This window comes from Furipterus horrens, unplaced genomic scaffold, assembly GCF_987537825.1.
Source record: "Furipterus horrens unplaced genomic scaffold, mFurHor1.1.pri manual_scaffold_3, whole genome shotgun sequence".
NCBI classification, from domain to species: domain Eukaryota; kingdom Metazoa; phylum Chordata; class Mammalia; order Chiroptera; family Furipteridae; genus Furipterus; species Furipterus horrens.
In genome coordinates this window covers 619,944-641,138 of record NW_028327173.1, presented here as the reverse complement: position 1 = coordinate 641,138, position 21,195 = coordinate 619,944, and the positions used below count along the sequence as shown (strand labels likewise).

Sequence of the window (21,195 nt, the reverse complement as noted above, 5' to 3'; positions counted from 1 at the left end):
TCCTCCACGGAGAGCCTCCGTCCCTCCCTGCCCCTGGGCTTCTGTCCATTTCCCGTCCCGGGTGCCTGGCAGCCTGTTTACACCGTTCACTCCGGCCAGGCACAGCTGAGGCCAATCTCCCAAGAGCTGGGAGCAGGACCCCGAAGAGGAGCACCCTTCCACTCACTGCACCTGAGAGCCAAGGGCACCCCTGCCCGCACCCCTAGGCTGCACCCAAAATCCAAGGTGCCCCTACGCCACCCACCCCACACCTCCAGGGTGCAGGCTCCCTCCTTCCCCCACTGGCCACCCCATCCATTCTGCCGTTGCCCATTATTTGTCCCTCAGAAGACGGTGGGTCCCAGTTCTGGGGGTGTGAAGCTGAAGCGGTATGGAGCCATGTTTCAGAAAAAATACCAAGAAGCAAATAGCAAATTACATTAAGGTCTGCAGTGCTGGCCACTGCGGAAGGTCACTGCTTGGCCAGAGAGGAGGAGGCCTTTCTGCCTTTCCAGACCCCTGAATCACTCCCAGGCAGCCCCCTCCCTTATCACAGCCTGACTCGGCCTTTGGATTCAGCCCAAGCGACACCTCTCCTAGGAACCTTCCAGATACCCTAAGGCACCCCTCCCAACATGGGCCTTCTTACTGCATTACTGCTGGTCAGTTCTGGGGCTTGGAGCTCCAGGCCTCCGCCTCCCCAGGGTGGCCCTGGGGTCTAAAGGGGGCCGGAGCAGTTTTCTCCTCTGACATGTAGACGCAGGTTACCATGGTTACAGACACACACCAGCAAAGGTTCCCTTTAGAGGGTTCCCAGCAAGGGCGCCAGCTGGGGCCCCGGCCAGTGAATACTGTCCGAACGCAGGCCTTGGTGTCTTCTCTGCAGACTGTCCTGCTCTAGAAGGTTCTTGGGAGGCCACTCCCAGTGCCAGGTCGCAGCAAGGGTGAGGTCGGTCACGCACTAGTGTTATTTTACTGGTTATATATCCAAAAATGCCACTCAAGAGGCATCTCCTTCTGGGGGTGTGGCTGGCGGTCACTTAGGGGAAACAGCTGGTTTTACAAAACAGCCAGATGGGGAAGTTACAGAGCTTGAGAAATCCCCTCAAATTCCCGTCGTGCTTGCCCCCCTTCTCACTCACTCTCGGTGACCCCGCTGCCCAGTGGTCCCGAGACAGCAGTGAGACATGTCCTTTCCTGTGACCGGCAGTGTCCCAGGTCAGCGGACACAGGGCCAGGAGGCCCAGCCAGAGGACACTGACAACGGCTGGTAAGGGGCTGGGGGAGGCTGGGGGCCAAGTTGCTGCAGAGGGGCGGGGGGCTCCATGTCGGGGGGAGCCGGTGTGGAGAAGAAACGATGGCTGGCACCTGGGGGGCCGGGCAGGTTACCAGTACCCCGCACCGCATTGCCCGGGTTCATCTCCTGGGAGACCCTGCAGCAGCCTATTCACAGTGTGTCCCCGGCACGCTTGGGACTCGACTCCCCGATGCACTACTGGGTCACCCTCAAGTCAGGAAGCCTCTGGAGAACCACGGTGCCCCCAGCTCCCGGGAGGCGGCAGCTCCAAGGCCTTGGCCCCTTCCTCCTCTCTGGGTACTCGTCCTGGGCGGGGCCGGGCCGTGCTGGCAGGTCACCCTCGAGGGCCCCACTCAGACCGCAGGCCCAGAGCCACCGAGGTCGCGCGGTGTGCGAGGACCGGCCAGGCTGCCCCCGGCGGGCGAGGTCCGCTCCCTCCTGCTGTGCCGACAGCCCAGGGGCGCGGGTCTGTCGCAGGCGCTCACACTGAGATTTGGTTCCCGAAACACGTTCCCTCTGAGCAGAGCAGCCACGGAACCGTCGGCGGATGATATGGCCACTCGCCGGGGCGTCGGTGGAGCGGGCGGGACAGGGGACAGGGTCAGGGTTACGGGGCGCGGGCGGGCACACGTGCTCCTGACGCGGCGCGGTGAGTGGGGACCACGGGTTGTCCTCGGGAAAGAGCCACACTCACGCCGCTCGCACTGCAGCGCCCTCCCCGCGCTCCAGACAGGCGCCTGTGGTCGTCGCACCACGTGTGCCGTGTGGGCGGGGCGCGGCGCGGGGCGGGGCGTGTGCGCGTGCGCGGGGCGGGGCGGGGCGCGTGCGCGGGGAGGGGCGTGTGCGCGGGGAGGGACGTGTGCGCGGGGCGGGGCGGGGCGCGTACGCGTGCGCACTGGCGGCTTGGCGGCAGGGCGGCTCGGCTGGCCGGCGCCGCGGTCCGGGCGGCCATGGGGCGCGGGACGGCCGCGGCGCCGGGGGTCGGCTAGCGACGACGAGCGGCGGCGGGACGGCGGAGTCCGCGGGCTCGGCCCGGCGAGGGAGCGGCCCCGCAGGCTCCCACGGCAGCGGACGGTGAGTGCGCGCCGCTCCTGGTCCGGGCCCGCTGCCTGCGGTCGCGGGGTCGGGGGCCCCGGGGTGTGGACTCGGGGAGGCGCGGCCACGGCCCCCGCGCCGAGAATGCGGCGTGTCCCGGACGGGGGCCGGGCCTGAGGGGACGACGGCCACCGGCCCCGAGACGCTGCCGGGCGGCCTCGCCGAGCGCGCCGCTCTCTGTCGGGGCCTCGGAGCTCGGCGTTCATCCCCGAGGCCCCGCCGGCGAGCCGGGTCCGGGGTCGCCCGCCCCGTCCGACCCGCGGGCTCGCGCCGAGCCCGGGAGTCGCTCTTGCCGCGCCCACGGGCGGGCGGAGCGAGGCGCTCCCCGTCGCGCGGGACGACGCCCTGCAGGGCTCCTCCCGTGTCCCTCCGCCGCCTCGGCCGAACTACCGTCCGTCCCCGGCGCGGCGCTCCCGCCTTCCCGCGCTGTCCCCTTCACTCCCGCCGCCGAGGGACCGAGCGAGTCCGGGCTTTTCTCCTTGGAGCTCGCGGGTCCGGTGTGTGGCCGGCGCGGGGCCGCGCGTGGTTCCCACCCGGTGGCGGGGGTCCGCGGCCGGCCCAGCAGTGCTCTTGGGGGCCGGGGCCGCCGCCGAGGAGAGCGGGAAAGGGCCGACTTCCTCGAGCGGAGCGTTTGGGGAAGGGGCCGGTTTATGGGCGTCGGTGGCCTTTGTCTGCACTGCCCGAGGTCGCAGCTTCTCGGCGGCCCGAGTGTGAGCCCGGCCTCCGCTGCCGACCACCCCCCGCCCCGGAGCCCCCGCTGGGCGCCGTGCGCGGGAGCAGGTAGGCGGGGGGTCCGGGGGAAGCGGGGGTCTGCGCGGGCCGCTCCGGGGTCGTCCGCCGCCATTTGCCGGGCGGAGGCGGGAGGGCAGGGTAACGGGGACGTTTTCCCAGCCCGGCGCGGGCGCGTGAGCTCGGACGGTGGCCCACTCCGGTCGCCGGGGAGACGTCCCCGCACTGTCCGGGCTCGGCGGCGGGGCTGGCGGCGGCCCCGGACGGCGGGACTTCGGGGTCGGGAGTGGGAGTGAGAGACGCTGGTCGCCTTTGTCACCGCCCCTTCCAGGCGGGACCCCACCGCCGCTGACCCGGGGCCCGGGGCGCCCTTGCGCCGCGTTCGTCTTCCTCCCCTGGGCGCGGCGGGCGGCGGGGAGCGGGCCCCTGGCTGGCCGCGGTCACAGACGCGCCGTGCAGGTGGGTTTTCAAAGCCGGCTTTCAGGGCTGATGCGGTTGTTTCACGCGTGAGTGGACCGCCTGCTCCTCGGGTGAGTCTTTGCAAACGGACGCTGACGGCTCCTGGTGGTGTGCAGCCGGCGGTCTAAGGCCGTTCGCGTTCGTCCTTCTGGCTTGCCTGCCTCTGTTTAGCTGATTTCCTTCCTCATGGGAGGGGGGTGGGAGGGGGAAAGCGGGAGAGGCGTCGGCCGGTGCCTCCCACGCGCCCCCAGCCCGGCGTCGGCCGGGCCCCAACCCCGAATGGACCTGCGACTGGGGACACGGCCCAGCCCGCGGGGCCGCCGGCCGGGGCTTTTCCTGGACCGCTCCCGGGAAGTGGTGCCGACGGTTCAGAGGCCCCGGGGCCCCTCCCCGCCAGCGCCAGGTGTCGCCGCTCCTGCGGGCAGTGCCGGGTCATGAGCACCAGGAAGCTGGCGCTGGGGCCACGCCTGCTCTCAAGTGTCCCCCACTTGGCCTGCGTGTGGCTGCTCCTCGGCACCTCTGTAACCGGGGTGCCCCCGAGAGTGCGCTGCAGGGGTCCCCAGCCCGGGGCCCTTTGAGACGGGCTTCTTCGCCCATCTGGGAGTCGCAGGTCCGCAGGCCGCGCCTCTGGGGGGCGGACAGACGCAGGTGTCAGCGCTTCACCTGCCCAACACCGTGGGCGCAGCTGCCGTGAGCCTCCACGTGCCGCTCTGCACGTGGACGTGAGTTTTCTTCGGGGACGGGCGTGGGGACGGTGGCTGGGTCGTGTGTTGGGTGTTGATGAAAACCTGCTGAGCTGTCTTCTGGGCGACGGCACCTCTCACGTTCCGCCCCACGTGCGCGGGGGCGCTCTTCGTTCCTCTGGCGGCTCTGGAAGGCGTCTGGGATGTCTCCTTGTGGGGTCCGTTTGCGCCTCCTCCCGCCGGCGCCCGACTCCCGCGGCCTGCTCAGCGCTGCCAGGTGCCCCCCGGCCGTGTGGGTTCTCATCCTTGGCGCTGAGAGCTCTCCACGCGGGTCCTCGTGGGCTCCGTGGTGCGGGTGCCGTCTCCCGGCCTGCAGCCAGGGTCGGGCTTCCCAGGGCAAGTTTCTAATCTGAGCCAAGGCTGGTTTGTATATATTTCTTACCTTTTACGGACTGTGCTTTTTATATCACATATAAACAGTTCCCTTTAGCTCTGAGTCCCAAAAACTTCTCCCGCGTTTCTCCCAGAGGCATTATACTCGGTGTAATTGATTTTGCTCCATTTGACTGATTTATGTTCAGGGTGTGGCACTGACGGTGGGCTCCCCTTTTTGCCTGTGGGTGTCCCGTCAGTCACCCCAGGACCACTTGGGGCAAAGATCACCTTTCCTCAGTGAGTTGCCCGTGGGCCTCTGGCAGAAGGACGTGGTCCAGGCAGCCTTGTGGGGCTGTCGCTGGGCTCTGCTCTGTTCTGTAACTTGTCGGTCCGCCTTCCACTGAACCCCAGATCGTGACCGGTACAGTTAGGGGGCAGGTCTCACTCCGAGAGCGAACCCCTTCTTTTTCTTCCTTTTATAGTGGCATTAGCTGTTCTGGGGTCCTCACCTTCCAAACAGATTTTAGAAGGAGCTTGTCTTTCGCTGCAAACAGTCGCACCTGGACTCTATAGAAGTTGAGTTAAACCACAGATCACGGGGGGGGGGGGGGGGGGGTGCCATCCTTTCCACGCTGACCCTTCCAGCCCAGGAGCAGATGCATCCCTCCTGATTCCCATCATCTTTGATTTCTCTTGCTGCTGTGTTGTTATTTCCAGCCTGCGAGCCCTGGGAGAGTTCAGTTCCGTGTACATCTCATATTTTCAAGTGATAGGAAATGACGCTCTTTTGGTTCCAGTCTCTGCTCTGCCCTCAGTCCTGGCCCGGATGTCAGTGCTGTACTCTGTCGGGGCAGTGCATCCAGCCTTGCCCCCAGTCTTGGGCAATATGTTCACTTTTTCCACCATTAAGTAGGATATTAACATCGATTTTTTTTTTTAAAGATTTTATTAATTTTAGAAAGAGGGAAAGAGGAAGAGAAACATCCATGTATGGCTGCCTCTCACACGCCCCCAACTGGGGACCTGGCCTGCAACCCAGGCCTGTGCCTGACTGGGAATCGAGCTGGCAACCCTTTGGTTCACAGGCAGGCCCTCAGTTCACTGAGCCACGCCGGTCCCGGGCAACATAGGTTTATTTTTTTTGGTAGATGTTTATCAAGTTCAGGGCACTCCTCTCTATTCCTAATTGCTGAGAATTTTCATCATAAATGGGTATATTTTTGTGCATCAATTGATGTCATCAGGTGGTTTTTCCCTTCTTACCCTGTTAATCTGTTGCATTCCGTGCACTGAGCAGCCTTGCGTCCCCAGAACAAACCCTGCTGGTGATTGATTAATCCTTTTTAAACACACCTTGTGTTGGAATTCGGGCTGCTTTGGGTAGCACACACTGTTAGGCTAAGACTCGGTGTCATGTCTGTCATTCTTGATCTGCAGGTTGAAGCCGAGGCCATGGCACGTTCATGCTTAGGAACAGCGCAGCTGTGGTGGGAGGTGCTTTTGGCCTCGCTCATGTGCAGCTGGGGAGACCCCTGCATTGCGTGCCGGGCGGAGGCTGTGGGGGTGGGCTGGTCATCCTTGGTGCTTGCAAAGGGCCCTCGGCGGTCACTTTGTTCAGTGTTAAGTTTGTGCGACTTCTTTTTTTTTTAAGTAGGTTTTCAGTTTTTTTTAGGTTTTATTTACTTGTTTATTTTTTAGAGAGAGCGGAAGGGAGGGAAAAGGGAGGGAGAGAAACATGAGTTGGTTGCCTCTCACATAATCCCAACCTGGGACCTGGCCCACAACCCAGGCATGCGCCCTGACTGGGAATTGAACAGGTGATCTTTTGCTTTGCGGATGTCACCCAACCCACTCAGCCACTCCAGCCAGGGCTGCGTGTCTTCTTAACTAATAAACAAACTTTGTGCATTGTACAAACTTAACTCCCCTCAACCTTGTAAATGAGAACTACATTGATTGATTTATTCCTTTAGATATGTTTTCCATACCATCAACAAAATACAAAAAAAACTTATGGTTATAAAATTTTTACAATCATTTTGAAGATTTTGGCATCACAGGTTTAATTCATTCATTTTTCTTACCTTCTCAGGGTTATAGGAACCTTACCAGATAGTTATTTCTGTGCCTTCTTGGAATGACAGCTTTCCCCATCTTCTAGGGGTACAGCATCCAGCTCGGTGCAGGTTCAGTGTGTGACAGGCGACACTGAGGGCCCCGCGTGTCCCCAAGTGACTGCAGCGGTGGCGCCCCGCGCAGAGCCATTGCCGTGATTGTTTGGTCCCAGTTATTTCCTGAACTCCTCCCACTTCGGCGGGACTTCCTGAGGCACACCAGCCTTCCACGTGGGTTCCAGCGCCTTGCGGCCCAGTGAGGCGGCCTGGGTGCTCCTCGGGGCCTGTGTGGTCCCGGTCTCGGAAGGGGACGAGCCAGGCAGTGTTGCCACAGGTCAAGGAGTTGAGTCTGCAGGGTCCTCTCTTCTCCCAGGACCCTTGGCCGGCTAGTGCCCTGGCCCCCCTGTTGGGCCTCCCAGCTGTGTTGGGTGCCGATGTCTCTGCCGTGGTCATGAGCAGGGGCCTGGGGTGCTGGCCCCGCGGCCAGCTGTGCCCACTGTCGCTATGGGGCCCTGGGACCCAGTCCGTGGGAGGGGGAGTCAGGTGGGGGGCGCTGAGCAGGAGCGGCCTGGCGGGGTGGGGGGCCGGCCCGGCCCCGGGCAGGGTCGCCTGCTCTCCGTCTCTGCTGCTCACTTCCCACTGAGGCCTCAGACGGAGGGGTGACCTGCAGAAAGGCCCAGGCGAGGCTGCCTGTTGAGCGGAAAGTGAGCGTCTCCTGTCATGTTCGCCCTGTTTCTGCCGCAGCTGCTCTTTGCTTGGTCTGCCCGCTTCTCCCTCGTGGACTTGGACGTCACGGGTCCCCGCATTCGCAGTCGCGCGCTTTCTGGAGCTTGTGGGGCCCTCACAGCGAGTCCAGGCCGCAGCGGCAGCCCTGCCTTGCCCCCCCTGGTGTGCGGGTCAGGGGAGGGCCGTCCTCACTGCGCCTCCGCGAGCAGGTGGCGCTGCCTCCAGGCCGCCCAGTGACAGCTCGGACTCTCTTCTTGTTTAAATCCTCACCCAAGGACACCGTTTTCTCTCCTTTGCAAGAGAGGAAGGGGGAGAGGGAGAGAGACGTGACGTCGATGCACAAGAGAAACGTCGATTGGCTGCCTTGATTGGCTGCCTTCTGTGAGCGCCCCGACCTAGGGTTGAACCTGCAACCCAGACACGTGCCCTGACGGCGCTCCGACCCCCTGCACCGCGCTGGCCAGGACTCAGCTTAGGTTAGCTGTGGACCCACGTGGGATAGCTGGCTCTTCCCTGGGCCTGCCGGAGCTGTGGGGAGACTGGGCACAGTCCCTCCGGGGAAGCCGCAGGGCTGACGCTCAGTGAAGGTAGCTGCTGCCTGCTTTGAACAGTGTTTGTAATGAGGAAGTAACATGGGGGTAAACAGATCTGCCTGGGCTTTTCATATGTCAAGCCGAAATCGGCCTTGTGTATCTTCCCGGCTGGCCCCGGGGCCTTTCAGACTCGCGAGGTCACTTGGGCCACTCCCTGGCTGGTGACCTGTCCTCCTTGCCGATTCTGCTTCTGACCTAGCACTCTAGCTTCCTCCTAGGCTCCTTTCCAGACCCCTTGCGTTTGGCTCCTCAGCGGGGGCGTGTGCCAGGTCCAGTCCTTGGGTCCCCTTGTCCCTGCCCTGGGGAGTCTGTGCACTTGGTGATTGTGAGTGTTCACCACGTGCTGACCAAGCAGGTTTCTGTGTCCAGACCAGCGTGTTCCCTGGGCTGCAGCCTTGACGGTGAGGCTGCTTTCTGCCCTTGGCCGGTTATAACGCGTGGGATCGAGGGAGAAACTTTCAGGCCAGGAACTTCTAGGACAGGGAGGGAGGCAGATCCTAGGTGGAAGGTCAGCCTCCAGGCAGGCAGCACCAGGCACTGTGGGGGGGAAGGGCGGGGGTGGGCGGCATTTTCCTGAGGTTCCATTTGAGCCAAGACCTGGTTCGGTGTGTCGCCGGGGTCCACATTCAAGTCTCTGTGTGGACACCTGAGTCATTCCCTTGGGTGAGCACCTCGGGGTGGGGAGGCTGCAGCATAGAGCAGGCGTGTGTCCAACATTCTAAGAAATGGCCGAGCTGTGTTCCCAGGGCTGCATGGTTCTGCCGCCCCAGGGTGGGGGAGGGCGTGCGTCACCAGCACTTGGCACAGGGTCGCCTCGGTTACATTTTAGCCATTCCAGATGGGGGTCAGGTGGTATCTGATTGCGGCTTTCCCTGCATTTTCCTGGTGGCTGCTGATGGTGGCCTCGTCTCACGGGCTCCTCTGCCGTTCATGGGTTGCCTTTGGGAGGTTGCCCAACATTTGAGTCTGTTGCCCATTTTTTAATTGGCTTGTTTGTTTTCTGAGTTTCAAGGGTTCTTTATATATTCTGGGTGCAAGTCCTTTGTCACATACATGTTTTGCAGATACTTTCTGTCATTCAGTGTTTTATGAAGGGAGAAAGATTTTAATCATAATGGAATCCAGTTTCATTTATAGCCTGTGCTTTTTGTGTCTTATTTAAAAAATCTTTGCCGCCCTGACTGGTGTGGCTCAGTGGGCTGGGTGTCATCCCACGAAGCACGGGGTCGCTGGCCCGGTTGCTGCTCCGGCGTGTGCCTGGGTTGCAGGTTTGGTCCGAGAGGCAACCGATCGATGTTTCTCTCCCTCTCATTCCCCTTCCCTTCCCGTCTCCCAGTAAATAAATAAACTTTAAAAATAAGTAAGTTAAAAATTTAAAAATTAAAACCCAAGGCCTCTAAGACTTCCTCCAGCGCCCTCTTCTACAAGTTCTGTAGCTTTGACCGGAGTTCATGTTCGCCTGTGGGGTGGGGGGACTTGAGCTTCATCCTTCCAGACGTGGCCCCTGACCAGTCGGGCAGCGATAGCCCCCTTCACACCTCGGTTGGAAATGGGGGGGCTGCCTCTGTGAGGGCGCTTCGCTGCCCCCGGTCTGTCTGTCTTTGTCTGTCTTGGGGTCAGCACCACAGGGTCTGCTTGCTGCGGCTTTACAACACACCAGACCCCAGGCGGGGGCCGGCAGCCGGGCTCTTCCTCAGCGCCTGAGCCGGGCGGGCCCTCCACGTCTGTCTGTCCGGGGGAGCGAAGCCGCCGTGCCTGCCCCTCCCGGAACGGCGGCCGTGGGATCGGCTGGGTCCGGGCAGGGCCTGTAAGGAAGTGCAGGGGCCGAGCTCTGCGGGGCCCGGCCTTTCCCGTGGCCGCCTCCTCTGCCTTGTGGGGAGCACTGTTGTTTTCGGTACAGGCTTTGCACCTTTTGTCCCGGAGGTGCAATTGACACATAACATTGTATCAGTTTCAAGAGCATCTCCTTGCAGGTGACTTGTCCGTGTAGCAGAACTGTCACCACAGTAGGTCTAGTTACAGTCTCCCCAGTCACCCGGCGCTGCTGCTGCAGCCCAGACTGGCGACGGACGCGGGTCTCCATCCTCACAGGCGTCCTGTTTCAGGGCCGCCGACCACGGTGCTTTCAGATGTGGCTCTTGCTGTTCATTGCTGGTGTGCAGAAGCACCACCGACTTGTGTGTACGGAGCGTGTCTCCTGCAGCCTCGCTGATAGGCTCGTCTGTTACATATACTCGCTTTGCTGTGGGTTCCTTCGGTTTTCTACAGAGACCATCACGCCATCTGCTTTCACCCACGTCTGGGTGTCGGGGTTTCCTTTGAGGGCCACATGGGCCATTCTGGGTGCGTATGGTCAGCCCTGGGCGAGAACGCAGGCGGTGCCTGCAGGACGCGGAGGCGGGGTGCCTGCCCTGGGCCGCCCTTGGGAGTTGCGTTCATTCAGCCACTCTGGACTGAGAGGCGTTTGAAACTGTACCCAGACTCTGAGCTGCCAGGTCCCCCGCCCTAGCATGGTGGTTTCGTTCTGACTTTTAGCTCCTCCAGATTCGCTAGAATCCACAGACAGGCCTGTGAGTTCTTCCGTGTCTTCGGGTGGCAGCAGGCTGCTTTCAGAGCCCCGATGGAGCAAGTGCACCTGTGTGGGCAGGCAGGGTTGTGTGCATGTCACTCATTTGCTTTATTTTATTCCATTAGGGATCAGTGTTTTTCCAACCAAACTCTTTGGTCATTGATGATGGAGATGGAGCCAGAGAAGGTCAACGTGAGGAAGGGGCTGAGCACAGACGCGCCCTACCGCTGCACCGCGTGTCACGGGGATGAGGACATGGCGCTGGGCCACCCCATCCGGGGCCGGGCCAAGTCCCGCAGCCTGTCTGCCGCGCCTGCCCTGGCGAGCACAAAGGAGTTCAGGTACAAAGGCCCTCCTTGGCCTGCCCGCCCGCTGGGATTTTGTGCCGGTTCACGGAGACTGCCACAGGGCTGTCTCGGGGCTCTGTGGTGGTGCCGGGGGGCCGGACCGTGCAGGTCCCTGCCGGCGGCTGTGGGCGGACGGGCGCGTCTTCCCAGCCCCACCTGCACGGCACTGCTCGGCTCTGTCCGCGGCGGCGCCTGCGCACTGTGGACGTGGAGGCACCTGGCCGCAGCTCCGCATCTGGCTGGGGCTGGCAGAGGGCCAAGGGCCTCTGCAGGGCGGTTGGGCAAGCGCTCCCACCCCCACACCCCCAGGTCAGCTGAGCTGCTCTTGCACAAGACCTTGAGTAACAGTGCTCAGAGCCCGTGTGCAACCTGCCAGGCTAAGTGCCGCAATGGCACCTGCGGCCCCGGCTCTGGTTCCTGGGCCGGTGAACACCCGCGCTCCAGTGGGGGCTGCCAGGCTGGCCTTGCCTCTGAAGCAAGGGGCACAGCTGCCAGGCAAGGGGCCTGCACAACGCTCCCTTTCGATGGCGGGGGACTGGGACCTGGCGTGCTGGCAGCTGGTCAGAGGTGCCGCTGCCTGTTGCCTGTAGGTGTCGGCAGGGGAGGAGGGAGGATGTGCACGAACTCAGATTCGGGGCCAAGCTCAAGGGCATGGGCCCTGTTCCGAGCGGGCCCCTGTTCTGAGGGTTGTCCTAGGTGGGCCCGAGCGTGTGTGACTGCCGCTGCTGCCCGGGCAGCGCGCACACCCACATCGGCTCTGCAGGCCGGGCGGGAGTTGTGGACGACATGCCAGAGCTGTTTGGAACAGACATTTCCGAGGGGCTGACAGTCTGCACTGTGCGCGCGGAGGCGCCACCTGCTGTGCACCTCTCTCCGCAGGAGGACCCGCTCTCTACACGGGCCGTGCCCGGTGACCACGTTTGGACCAAAGGCCTGCGTGCTGCAGAACCCCCAGACCATCATGTGAGTGCCGCGTGGGGGGCTGCTGTGCCGCGGGAGGTCTAGTGCTCAGCGTGAGAAGCTGCTTGAGGGCGGGCAGGGCGTGCCTAGGGACTTCTCTTGTTTCTGCCTTTTATTAAAAATTCCGGAAAGAAAAATGACATATTTCATACTCACACATTTGGTGGGTCAGATGTTTCTCCTTCAGTTATTCTTAAAGTGCAAGACATTGGCATTTTCTCAGTCCGAGTTGACTTGTTTCAGACAGACTCCATCTCGAAGGTGCACTGGGCAGCAGCCTGACGGGGGCGGCCCGGGGCGCCCCGATGAGGCAGTGTGTGAACACGGAAGCAATTAGGGGGAATTCACTGGACTCCAAAATCTCGCCATCAGTCCAGCTCCGGCTCCTCCCCCGGGTGTTTGGTGGCCCCCGGGGAAGAAGCTCCACATGGTGGCCTGGCTGTGTTGGTGTCTTATAGAAAAACACTAACATGATTTTTCTGATAATGATACTCTATGTTTTAAAAAAAAATCAGAATTCCGTCTCAGTTCTGGCAGCCATGCCTGGCACCTGTGGCGAGCTCACCCCCACAAGGTCCCCAACTTCCGGGGAAGCCATGGCTACAGGGGAGGGGCCGCCAACTCTGGTGCTTCTGCCACTCACCCATCCAAGGGTCTTGCTCTCCCACCCCGTGCCTGGCAGCTGCCTGTGCTGCGTCCTCCTAGGGAGGGGGGTGGCCTGCCTGCCTCCTGCAGAGGCCAAGGGCCGCAGACACTGGGCACAGGCAGCTCTGGTGGCTGTGCCTCTGCCTATCCAGGTGTTGTCTGGCTGTCTAGTCACACTGGGTTCTGATCCTGCCTTTGCCCCCATGCTGTCTCTCCAACGCCCCACAGTCCACAACAGACACATGGATACTCTGGCCACCCTACTACGCCCACATCCGGAGCCTCACCGCCCTGCCTGGCGGTTAGCTCGCGCCTTGCCCTCTCTCGGCCCTTCCTGTTTCCTGGCACGTAGGCTGGCGCTGCTGTTGCCTGTCACCCGCTGCCTTAGGGCCCCTCCCTGCAGTCCCTGGTCTGGACCGAGCTCCCTGTAGCTCAGTCCTTGGTGAAGTACCACCATGAGGGCCTCTCAGTGTCCAGCCTTAATGGGTGTCACTCCCAGCTGAGCCCATGAGTCTCAAGGGGCAATCAGGCCAGCGTCTGAGCTGCTCCCTGAGGTCAGGCAGGGTTGTTTGGGGTGGGGTACCCCAGAAGTGTCCCCGAAGCCGCAGGTGGGGGTTGAGGAGGGAGCGGCTTTCTCTGGCCTGATGGGCCCTGAGCCCGCCCTGTCTAGTGGGGCTGTCACCTTTGGTGAAAGAGGACAGGACAGCTTATCCTTGTGTCCCCCAGCGTAGTAGCTGGGAGCAGGGCTCTGCACACAGACCTGACTGTTCCCTGATGTTCAAAGGGAAGGTGCAGCAGAGAGGCTGACCTGGGGCCGTCTTGCCTATGAAGCGACGTTTCACCATGAGCGCGAGTGTATTTTCTCACACGGAAACGTGCACACTTGCCAGCACTTGACTGTCTTCGTCTCACAAGACAGTGGCTCAGACGGGACAGCCTCCAGGGTGCCAGGCATCCCTGCTTGCCCGCCCGGCACCCACGACCTGTGTGCTGGGGAAGGGTCTGCGTCTCACTTTGCAGGTGACCCAGCGGGAAGTCAGGTGACCCATTGCCACCCAGGTCCCTGCAGGGCGAGGCCGAGCCTGCCTGCGTCAGCTGGGAAGGGCTTTGTTCCTGCCTCAGCCGGCCTGTCAGAGGCTACCCACACCCTCCCGAGGCCTGAGGCCAAGCCGAGGAGCGGCGTCTGGGCAGAGCTGCCTGCCCGCCTGCCCCAGGCCTGAGAGCTGCTCCCCTGGGGCCCAGCCAGTCCCACAGCCCGGCTCAGGTTCCCGTGTGGCTGGGACGTGTCCCTGCACCCAGGGTGCTGGATGGGGCCAGCTCAGTCGGCGTCTCGGGTCCGGCCTCTGCTGTTAAGAGTGATCCTGAGGCCTTTGTGTTTTAAGTAGGTGATCGGGCCAAGAGGGCCCCGTCAGCAGAGGTTAACCGTGATGTCGGTCTGTCCTCACGCTAGGAAGCTCTCCTGATGCAGCCGTCATCCCTTTGCAGGGGTGTGAGGCTTTCGGTTTTGTGGGTCAGAAATTAGGTTTCTAGTGCAAATCCACAATCAGGGAAGTTGGGGGGCACATATGTATTAACTCCTGTCATTAGCGACATGCGACCCAAACAGCGCACACGGGCACATGCTCCCTGCCCGTGAGCCACGTGTGTGCCCTGGTCCGGAGGCCCGACTCCTAGAGGGGTCATGAGTGAGCCCCCTGGCAGAAGCACCCAGATGGGTCCGCCACCTGCCACTGTCATCAGTGACCTGTGCCAGGGCTCAGAGCGTTAGTGTGGCCATCGAGTTTTAGGGAGGCTGCCAACCGCAAGGTTTCAGCCAGCACGTCTGCTGGGGGCTCCCTGGGAAAGGGACGTCTGCTGCTTGCAGGCAGCCGGCCTGGGCCTTTGGCTCCACACAGTGCAGGCTTTTCCCAGGCTGGCTGGGGACGTCCAGTGACTTAAACAGTAAGTGGAGTCACAGCAGGGAGCCCTGCCTGGGGGTTGACCCCCTGTCTGTCATTGAGGGCCCACAGGCTGCAGTGCACGTGGCCTTCCCACGCCAGCCTACACAGCGCCCGTGACCGCGTCCACAGGACTTAGGGGCTCTCCTCAGGCAGGATCCCAGTTGCTTTTTGAAAACATTGTTTGAGCAGTTTTAGGTTCACAGCAAAATTGAGGGGCAGTTACAGAGACTTCCCGTCTGCCTCCACCTACACACAGTGGCCCCTCTATCAGCATCCCCAGAGTGAACACGCCACCGTCACTCAGGGTCACCGCTGAACTACATTAGGGCCCTCAGTGCTGTGCGTTCTGTGGTTTGCACAGGTGTGTCATGACGTGTTTCCGTAATAATCATGGAGGAGTTTCACTGCCCCCAACCCTTCCACTGACTCTCAGGGTGACTTTTGACTGTAAAAGCTAAAGGTCCACTGAGCTTGCACAGTGGCGTGGGCATGGGCTGCACCCACGTACAAGCCTGCAGGAAGCCCGGTCTGCAGGGCTCTCAAGGGCAGAGTCCCTAGTCAGTAGTTTGGGTGTCAGTGGGAAGCCTGACATCCCCCACCGTGTGCAGGGAGGGGCTAGGGTGAGGCTCAGGGTACCGAGCGAGGGCCCCTGCCTGGGGCAGCTCCTGGAGCAGGTATGCGAGTGGTGTTGGCTCCAGGAGCCAGGAGTGTGGCCGGGGACTAGAAGAACAAATGTGTGAGGTCAGGACCGCGCAGGTGAGGAGTGGGCGCATCGGGCCGCAGGTGCCTGGGAGATGCGGCTTCTGAGCGAGGGGGGCCTTCCAGGTAAGACTTGGCCGGAGTGGCCGCAGGGTGTGTGCCGTCTGTCCTGGTGTGAACACTCCTCTCCCCTCAAAGGCACATCCAGGACCCTGCCAGCCAGCGGTTGACGTGGAACAAGTCCCCAAAGAGTGTTCTTGTCATCAAGAAGATCCGGGACGCCAGTTTGCTGCAACCCTTTAAGGAACTTTGCGTGTACCTGATGGAGGTGAGCAGGCGGAGGGCACCCCAGACTGCCCCTCTGTCCCTCCTCCCTTCATACCAGCTGGGTGCGCCTGGGGGTCAGGGTGTTGCAAGAGGGGCTGCGGGCCTGCCTGCTGCCCAGGTGTCCAGGCGATGGTGTGGGCAGCGAGGTCAGGAGGCTTAATCCGTGGTCTCAGGCCGGCCGCCTGGGTGCTGACGGCCGCGTGCAGCCCAGGCCCAGGGACTGGTTTTCTCCGCCTCACGCGCTGGAGGTGGCTGGGTCGGGCCTCGTGGTGGGGCTGATGCGCCCGTCTGCCCCCAGGAGAAGAACATGATTGTGTATGTGGAGAAGAAGGTTCTGGAAGACCCCGCCATCGTGGGCGATGACAGCTTCGGGCCAGTGAAGAAGAAGTTCTGCACCTTCAGAGAAGGCGAGCGTCTGGGTCCTGTGCCCACAGGAATGCCCGGCACTCTGGCCCCGTCACGGTGGCCTGACGGCTTTTCTCGTTCTGCTTTCTAGACTACGATGACATTTCCAACCAAATCGATTTCATCATCTGCCTGGGGGGGGACGGGACCCTGCTCTACGCTTCCTCACTCTTCCAGGTGAGGGCTCTGGCCGCGTGGTCGTCATACAGCTCTGCGCCGCAGGCCTGACCGGTGCTTGCGCTGGGACGCGGGTGCAGCTTTGCTGACAGGCCAAGCCCGGCGCTTTGAGCAGGGAGGGCGGCAGCCACGGGCCAACTCTCCAGGGTTTGGGGCATCCTGGGTGGTCCCAGAAGGCGAGTCTGCACAGGGGACCAAGGGGTGGTCCTGAGTCCTGAGCCCACCCTCACTCCTGCAGGGCCCCCGCTCGGGGTATTAAAGGGTCAGGCATGGAGGCCACGGGAGAGGGCCTGCAGGTGGGCAGGGCTGTCCTCGCCACCACTCCTGGCCTTGGTGACCTCAGTGGTCATTTCACATCAGCCCTGCCCCACCCACCACACCTGCCAGGCACTGACCCTGGGGCACGTGTGGTCGATGACACGGGAGACTTATGGGGGGCACTGGCCAGCTCGTCATCTGCCCCATCGGCTCACAGGGCAGTGTGCCTCCGGTCATGGCATTCCACCTTGGTTCTCTGGGCTTCCTGACCCCCTTCAACTTCGAGAACTTTCAGCCCCAAGTTACGCAGGTGATACAGGGTGAGTCGGAACGTTGTGGAACCTACAAGCAATTTTGACCCTGGCTTTTCATCTCCCGCGGTTTTGTGTTGTTTGCTCAACCCCTCCACCCAGCCCCCCCAACCCCTCACCCCCACTCAAGGTGTTGGGATTTTTAATGACGTGTAGAGCAACATTTGCGTGTTTCAAGATTCAGAGATTTGTATGTTTTCCCTAACATTGAGGGGTCTGACAGATCACAGGTTGAAGCCACTGTCCGTGCTGAGTAGCAGTGAGTTAATTGTCACAGACAAGAGTGTTGCTCACACTTTGGGGGGGAAAGGCGAGGGTCCCTGGTCAAGGTGGGGAGCCTCTCTGCTTCCTATGAGGTGTGACCCGCCTGTGCTCCCAGGGAATGCAGCTGTTGTTCTCCGGAGCCGGCTGAAGGTCAAGGTCGTGAAGGAGCTCAGAGGGAAGAAGATTGCCATCCCCAATGGGGTCAGTGAGAACGAGGTGCTGACTTCAGACCGGGACACGGAGGTCGGGAAGCAGGTCGTGCAATACCAGGTGTGTGGACACATCCCTCAGCGGGTCCCCAGCTAGCCTGGTCCTCTCTGTTGATGGCCTCAGGGGGAGGTACAGGATGGGGGGACTTTGGCTGGACCCCAAGGGAAGCACCCCCACCCACCACCCACCCTCAGGACCTTCCAGACTCGCCGGAGCAGCGCGGTGTCTGCAGGGCAGACCCTCCTTGGAGGTGTTGCCCAGCCCCTCAGAGTGGTGGCCGCACTGCCCCCCCCAGGTCTTGAACGAGGTGGTGATTGACAGAGGACCTTCCTCCTACCTGTCCAACGTGGACGTCTACCTGGATGGGCACCTCATCACCACAGTGCAGGGCGATGGTATGTGGCGCTGGGTCTGCCGTGGGCACCCTCGGACACCCACACAGGGCAGGGCGCGTGGGAGTGACCCTGCAGCCTGTCCCACAGGTGTGATCGTCTCCACGCCGACGGGCAGCACAGCGTATGCAGCAGCAGCTGGGGCCTCCATGATCCACCCCAACGTGCCGGCCATCATGATCACGCCCATCTGCCCCCACTCGCTGTCCTTCCGGCCCATTGTGGTCCCCGCAGGGGTCGAGCTCAAGGTCAGAGTCTGTGCCTTCCACCTTTTCCAGTGTCACTCGTTGCCTGGGACCCATGGTACTGACCACTGGTTCTAGCCCAAGGTGGCCTGGGCCCCTGACGCCCCCTGGGTGTGACCCTCGTGCCCTCAGGCCATGACCCCCACCCTCCTTTTGAGTGCCGGAAGAGCTTCCCTCCTGTCCACATCTGTCTGCTGGGCTCCTGCTGCTGCGGGTGTAGTGCAGAGGGGGCTGCGCTGGGAGCTGGGCCAGCCCTGCAGGTCATGCTCTGTCCGTGCCATGTGGGCCTGTCCACATTGGAAGGGGACGGTGAGCAGCCCCCGGTGGGGACCAGCCATGGCGGGTGGGGCTGCATCTGCATAGAGTTCTTGGTGAGCTGGAGCCAGGTGCCTGGCCCTGGGTTTCCAGCTGTGGGTGGCTGCTTGGAGACTCTAGGGCTGGATGGACACCTGTCTTCTGTCCCCCAGGGCCAGTGTCAGTGAGGGGCAGTTAACACCCTCACACCTGGAGCTGACCATGGCCAGGAGTGTGTGCTGTGGACGCCACAGTGCACCCTGGCCAGTGCCACCCTCCCAGGGCAGGGGTCTGAGGTGCTCACCTGAGCACACGCAAGCCAACAGCTGTCCTGCTTGGCCCCTTCAGATCATGCTGTCACCGGAAGCAAGGAACACTGCCTGGGTGTCCCTGGACGGACGAAAGAGGCAGGAGATCCGCCACGGAGACAGGTGGGTGGGCAGTGGGCCGGAGCAGGGTGTGAGGAGGCGGGTGTGTGCCAGCCTGCTCCCCCATCCCTGCCCCATGGGTGATGTGTGGGCCCCGAAGACACAACTTGTCACCAAGAGCCAGAGGGTCCCTGTCTCACATCTGGGAACCCATGCCTATCGGGCAGCTTGTTACGCAGGTTGCTGTGCATGGCCCTGTGTTCTGTTGTTCGTGGTCCGGCTCTTGGTTGGCTGCCCCTGTCTGCTGTCCCCTTGTCCTCCCCATCCCACTTGGGGTCTCTTCCAGGGACAGGGGTGGGCTAAGTGGCTCTGTCCCAGGAAGTACAGCAGTACCACCGGGACCCTGCTAGGCTGGCTCCTTGTTGGTGAGGGTGGGCATGCTCAGGGGCTGCAGGCTCAGCGGGCCGCGTTGTGTCCCCAGCATCAGCATCACTACCTCGTGCTACCCGCTCCCCTCCATCTGCGTCCGAGACCCTGTGAGCGACTGGTTTGAGAGCCTGGCCCAGTGTCTGCACTGGAACGTGCGCAAGCGGCAGGCGCATTTCAGCGACGAGGACGGGGGCGAGGCGGAGGGCTAGCCGCGCACCTCCTCACGCGTGTCCACGGCCACGTGCCCACATGGGCATCAGGTGTCACGTCACTTCTGTGTGTAGCCAGAGGAGAGCCCGGAATCTGCCTTTTGTCGACCAGATCAGCTGTTTTTAGCATTTTGAATCTGACTTTTTTTGCATTTCTAAATAAGCCAAGCAAGCAACCACCAGGGCTGTGAGAGCAACGCCACGCGCCCGCGTTGTCCGCTGGCGCCATCGCCGGGGACCCTAAGCTGCCGGGAGCTTCCTGATCCCTCGTAGACACCAGGCTAGTGCATTGAGAGGGGGTCGCAGTGGGTGGGTCTGTCCTTTAATGTTGAAATCAATGTCTCACAGCCAAAAGTCTTCCTTCAGCGACACGCTTGCCCTCATCCTGCCTCTTCTCCTGGACCCCCTCCAGGGGACACGTGTGAAGAGCACTCGGGAAGTGACTGCAGGCTGGCGGGCGGATGGCCCCCTCCCTCCCACATGGTCCCCAGGCCCTGTCTTCTGCCCCCGCTTTGGTGTGACAGATGCCGCAGAGCATCACACCATGGCCCGTGAGCCTGGCAGTGGCCAGGTGAGAGGTCAGCCCCCACACATTCCTCACAAATCGGCCCACCCTCCCCAGGCGGGGAGGCATTTGAAGTCCTGTGTATACTTCTTAGGGGTTCTCCCCGACTGCGGGCTCACTTCTGTCCACACTCTGTCGTGCACACTTGGAAAGTGATGTCAGAGGGAAGGGCTGGTACGGTCGTACAGTGGAGCCTTGTTCTGTGTGTGTGTGTCTGTGTGACTGAGGGACCATCTGCCGGGTCCGGCATGGCTGCTGCGGGGGGAGGAAGCCATGTGGCTTTGCAGTTGCCACAAGAAGGTTGGGACAAAGGGGTTGCTGCAAAGAGGGGAGTGGTGATGTTTCACATGGCCCTGGCATACAAGGACAGCCACTCGTTCCAGCTGTTGCGCATGCGCCTGCTATAGGGGACCCCGAGCTGGTGTGGAGCCCAGCAGTGGCACCCAGGCCCGGTTTGCACGTGGCCTTGGCCCCCTCGCCCAACAGACATCCTAAATCTGGGCCTGTCCTGCCTGATGTCTGAGTGGGGTGCTCACCCGCCAGACTGGGGCAAAGGGGAGGGTGGAGTGTGCTCCCTGGGCCTCAGACCTGGAGTGATGGTGGGGCTGTGCTCTTCCCGCGTGGAGGAACACGCCCCAATCTCTTATAAGAAGGCATCCAGGGCCACATGCATGGTCACCCCCTGAAGAGCTGGCTCTGAAGCTCGGGCACCGTCTGCGGCTGCATGTGCTGACGTGTGTTGATCAGGTGATGACCCCCCCCTTGTCCTGGTTGAGGCGCCCCAGCACCTGGACCTCAGCGGTGCCTGACACGGAGCTGAGCTCGCACTGCTGCCTGCGCGCTGAGAGCGCCAAGCCCCAGCGCCAGCTGTAGGTGCAGAGCGTGGCGTCTGAAATCGGGGTCCCTAGTTTGTAGACCGAAGAGCAGGTGTTAACCCGGCCTGAAGCAGCACGGTGGTGGGCGATGGAGAGCGCGCTGCATTTTTTTGAAGTAAATTCTTAATGTTTCATATTGTTAATATTCTTAAAATTTATTAAATGTTCGAAGCCTTATTACTATTTTCAGATCCTTTCAATAAATGGACTTGTTTTAAAAGTTGGGTTAAGTGACTTTATCTGGTTCTGTGTAACCAACCCAAAGACAGGGAGGTGGGCGGGGTCCTCTGAGGCCCATGGACACGCAGCACGTGCCCTGGGCACGCGGGAGAGACGACCCCAGGGACGCCACCGGTCCTTCTCGGTCAGGTCCCCTCTTCCCTGTCCTGCCTCTCAGGCCAACCCTGGAGGTCAGCCCGCCTCCCCAGCCCCAGTACCCACTGCTCTGCCTGTTTACCCTCCTGTGCAGGGGCAGGTGTCTGTCGGCCGGGGACGGGGGGACAGGGGACCGGGGATGGGGGGCCGGGCCCAGCCCCGTCTGCGGAGGCGGACACCTGCTCAGCTGCAGGAGCACCCACGTGGCGGGCAGACCTGCACAGGTGCTGCCTGGCCCCCGAGGCCTCGGGGACCCAGAGGTTCGGTGTGGGGGCCTCGGG

At 62.0% G+C, this 21,195-nt stretch overlaps 1 protein-coding gene across 3 annotated transcripts; it reads left to right on the top strand.

The window, feature by feature from the left end:
• The first annotated feature begins 1,134 nt into the window (after positions 1-1,134).
• On the top strand, positions 1,135-19,446 carry NADK (NAD kinase). Of its 3 annotated transcripts, none has more exons than XM_090268453.1 (12): positions 1,135-1,249; positions 10,745-10,960; positions 11,846-11,929; positions 15,409-15,538; positions 15,836-15,944; positions 16,034-16,119; positions 16,595-16,697; positions 17,068-17,222; positions 17,458-17,557; positions 17,645-17,802; positions 18,442-18,524; positions 18,943-19,446. In XM_090268453.1, exons 1-12 carry the CDS (start codon positions 1,167-1,169, stop codon positions 19,097-19,099), a joined length of 1,464 nt encoding a protein of 487 aa, XP_090124579.1. In that variant the 5' UTR covers positions 1,135-1,166; the 3' UTR covers positions 19,100-19,446. The 3 variants fall into 3 exon arrangements, with proteins under 3 accessions (XP_090124579.1, XP_090124578.1, XP_090124580.1); XM_090268452.1 differs by having other exon boundaries at positions 17,633-17,802; XM_090268454.1 differs by lacking the exon at positions 1,135-1,249 and adding an exon at positions 2,799-2,868 and having other exon boundaries at positions 17,633-17,802.
• Positions 19,447-21,195: the final 1,749 nt, after the last annotated feature.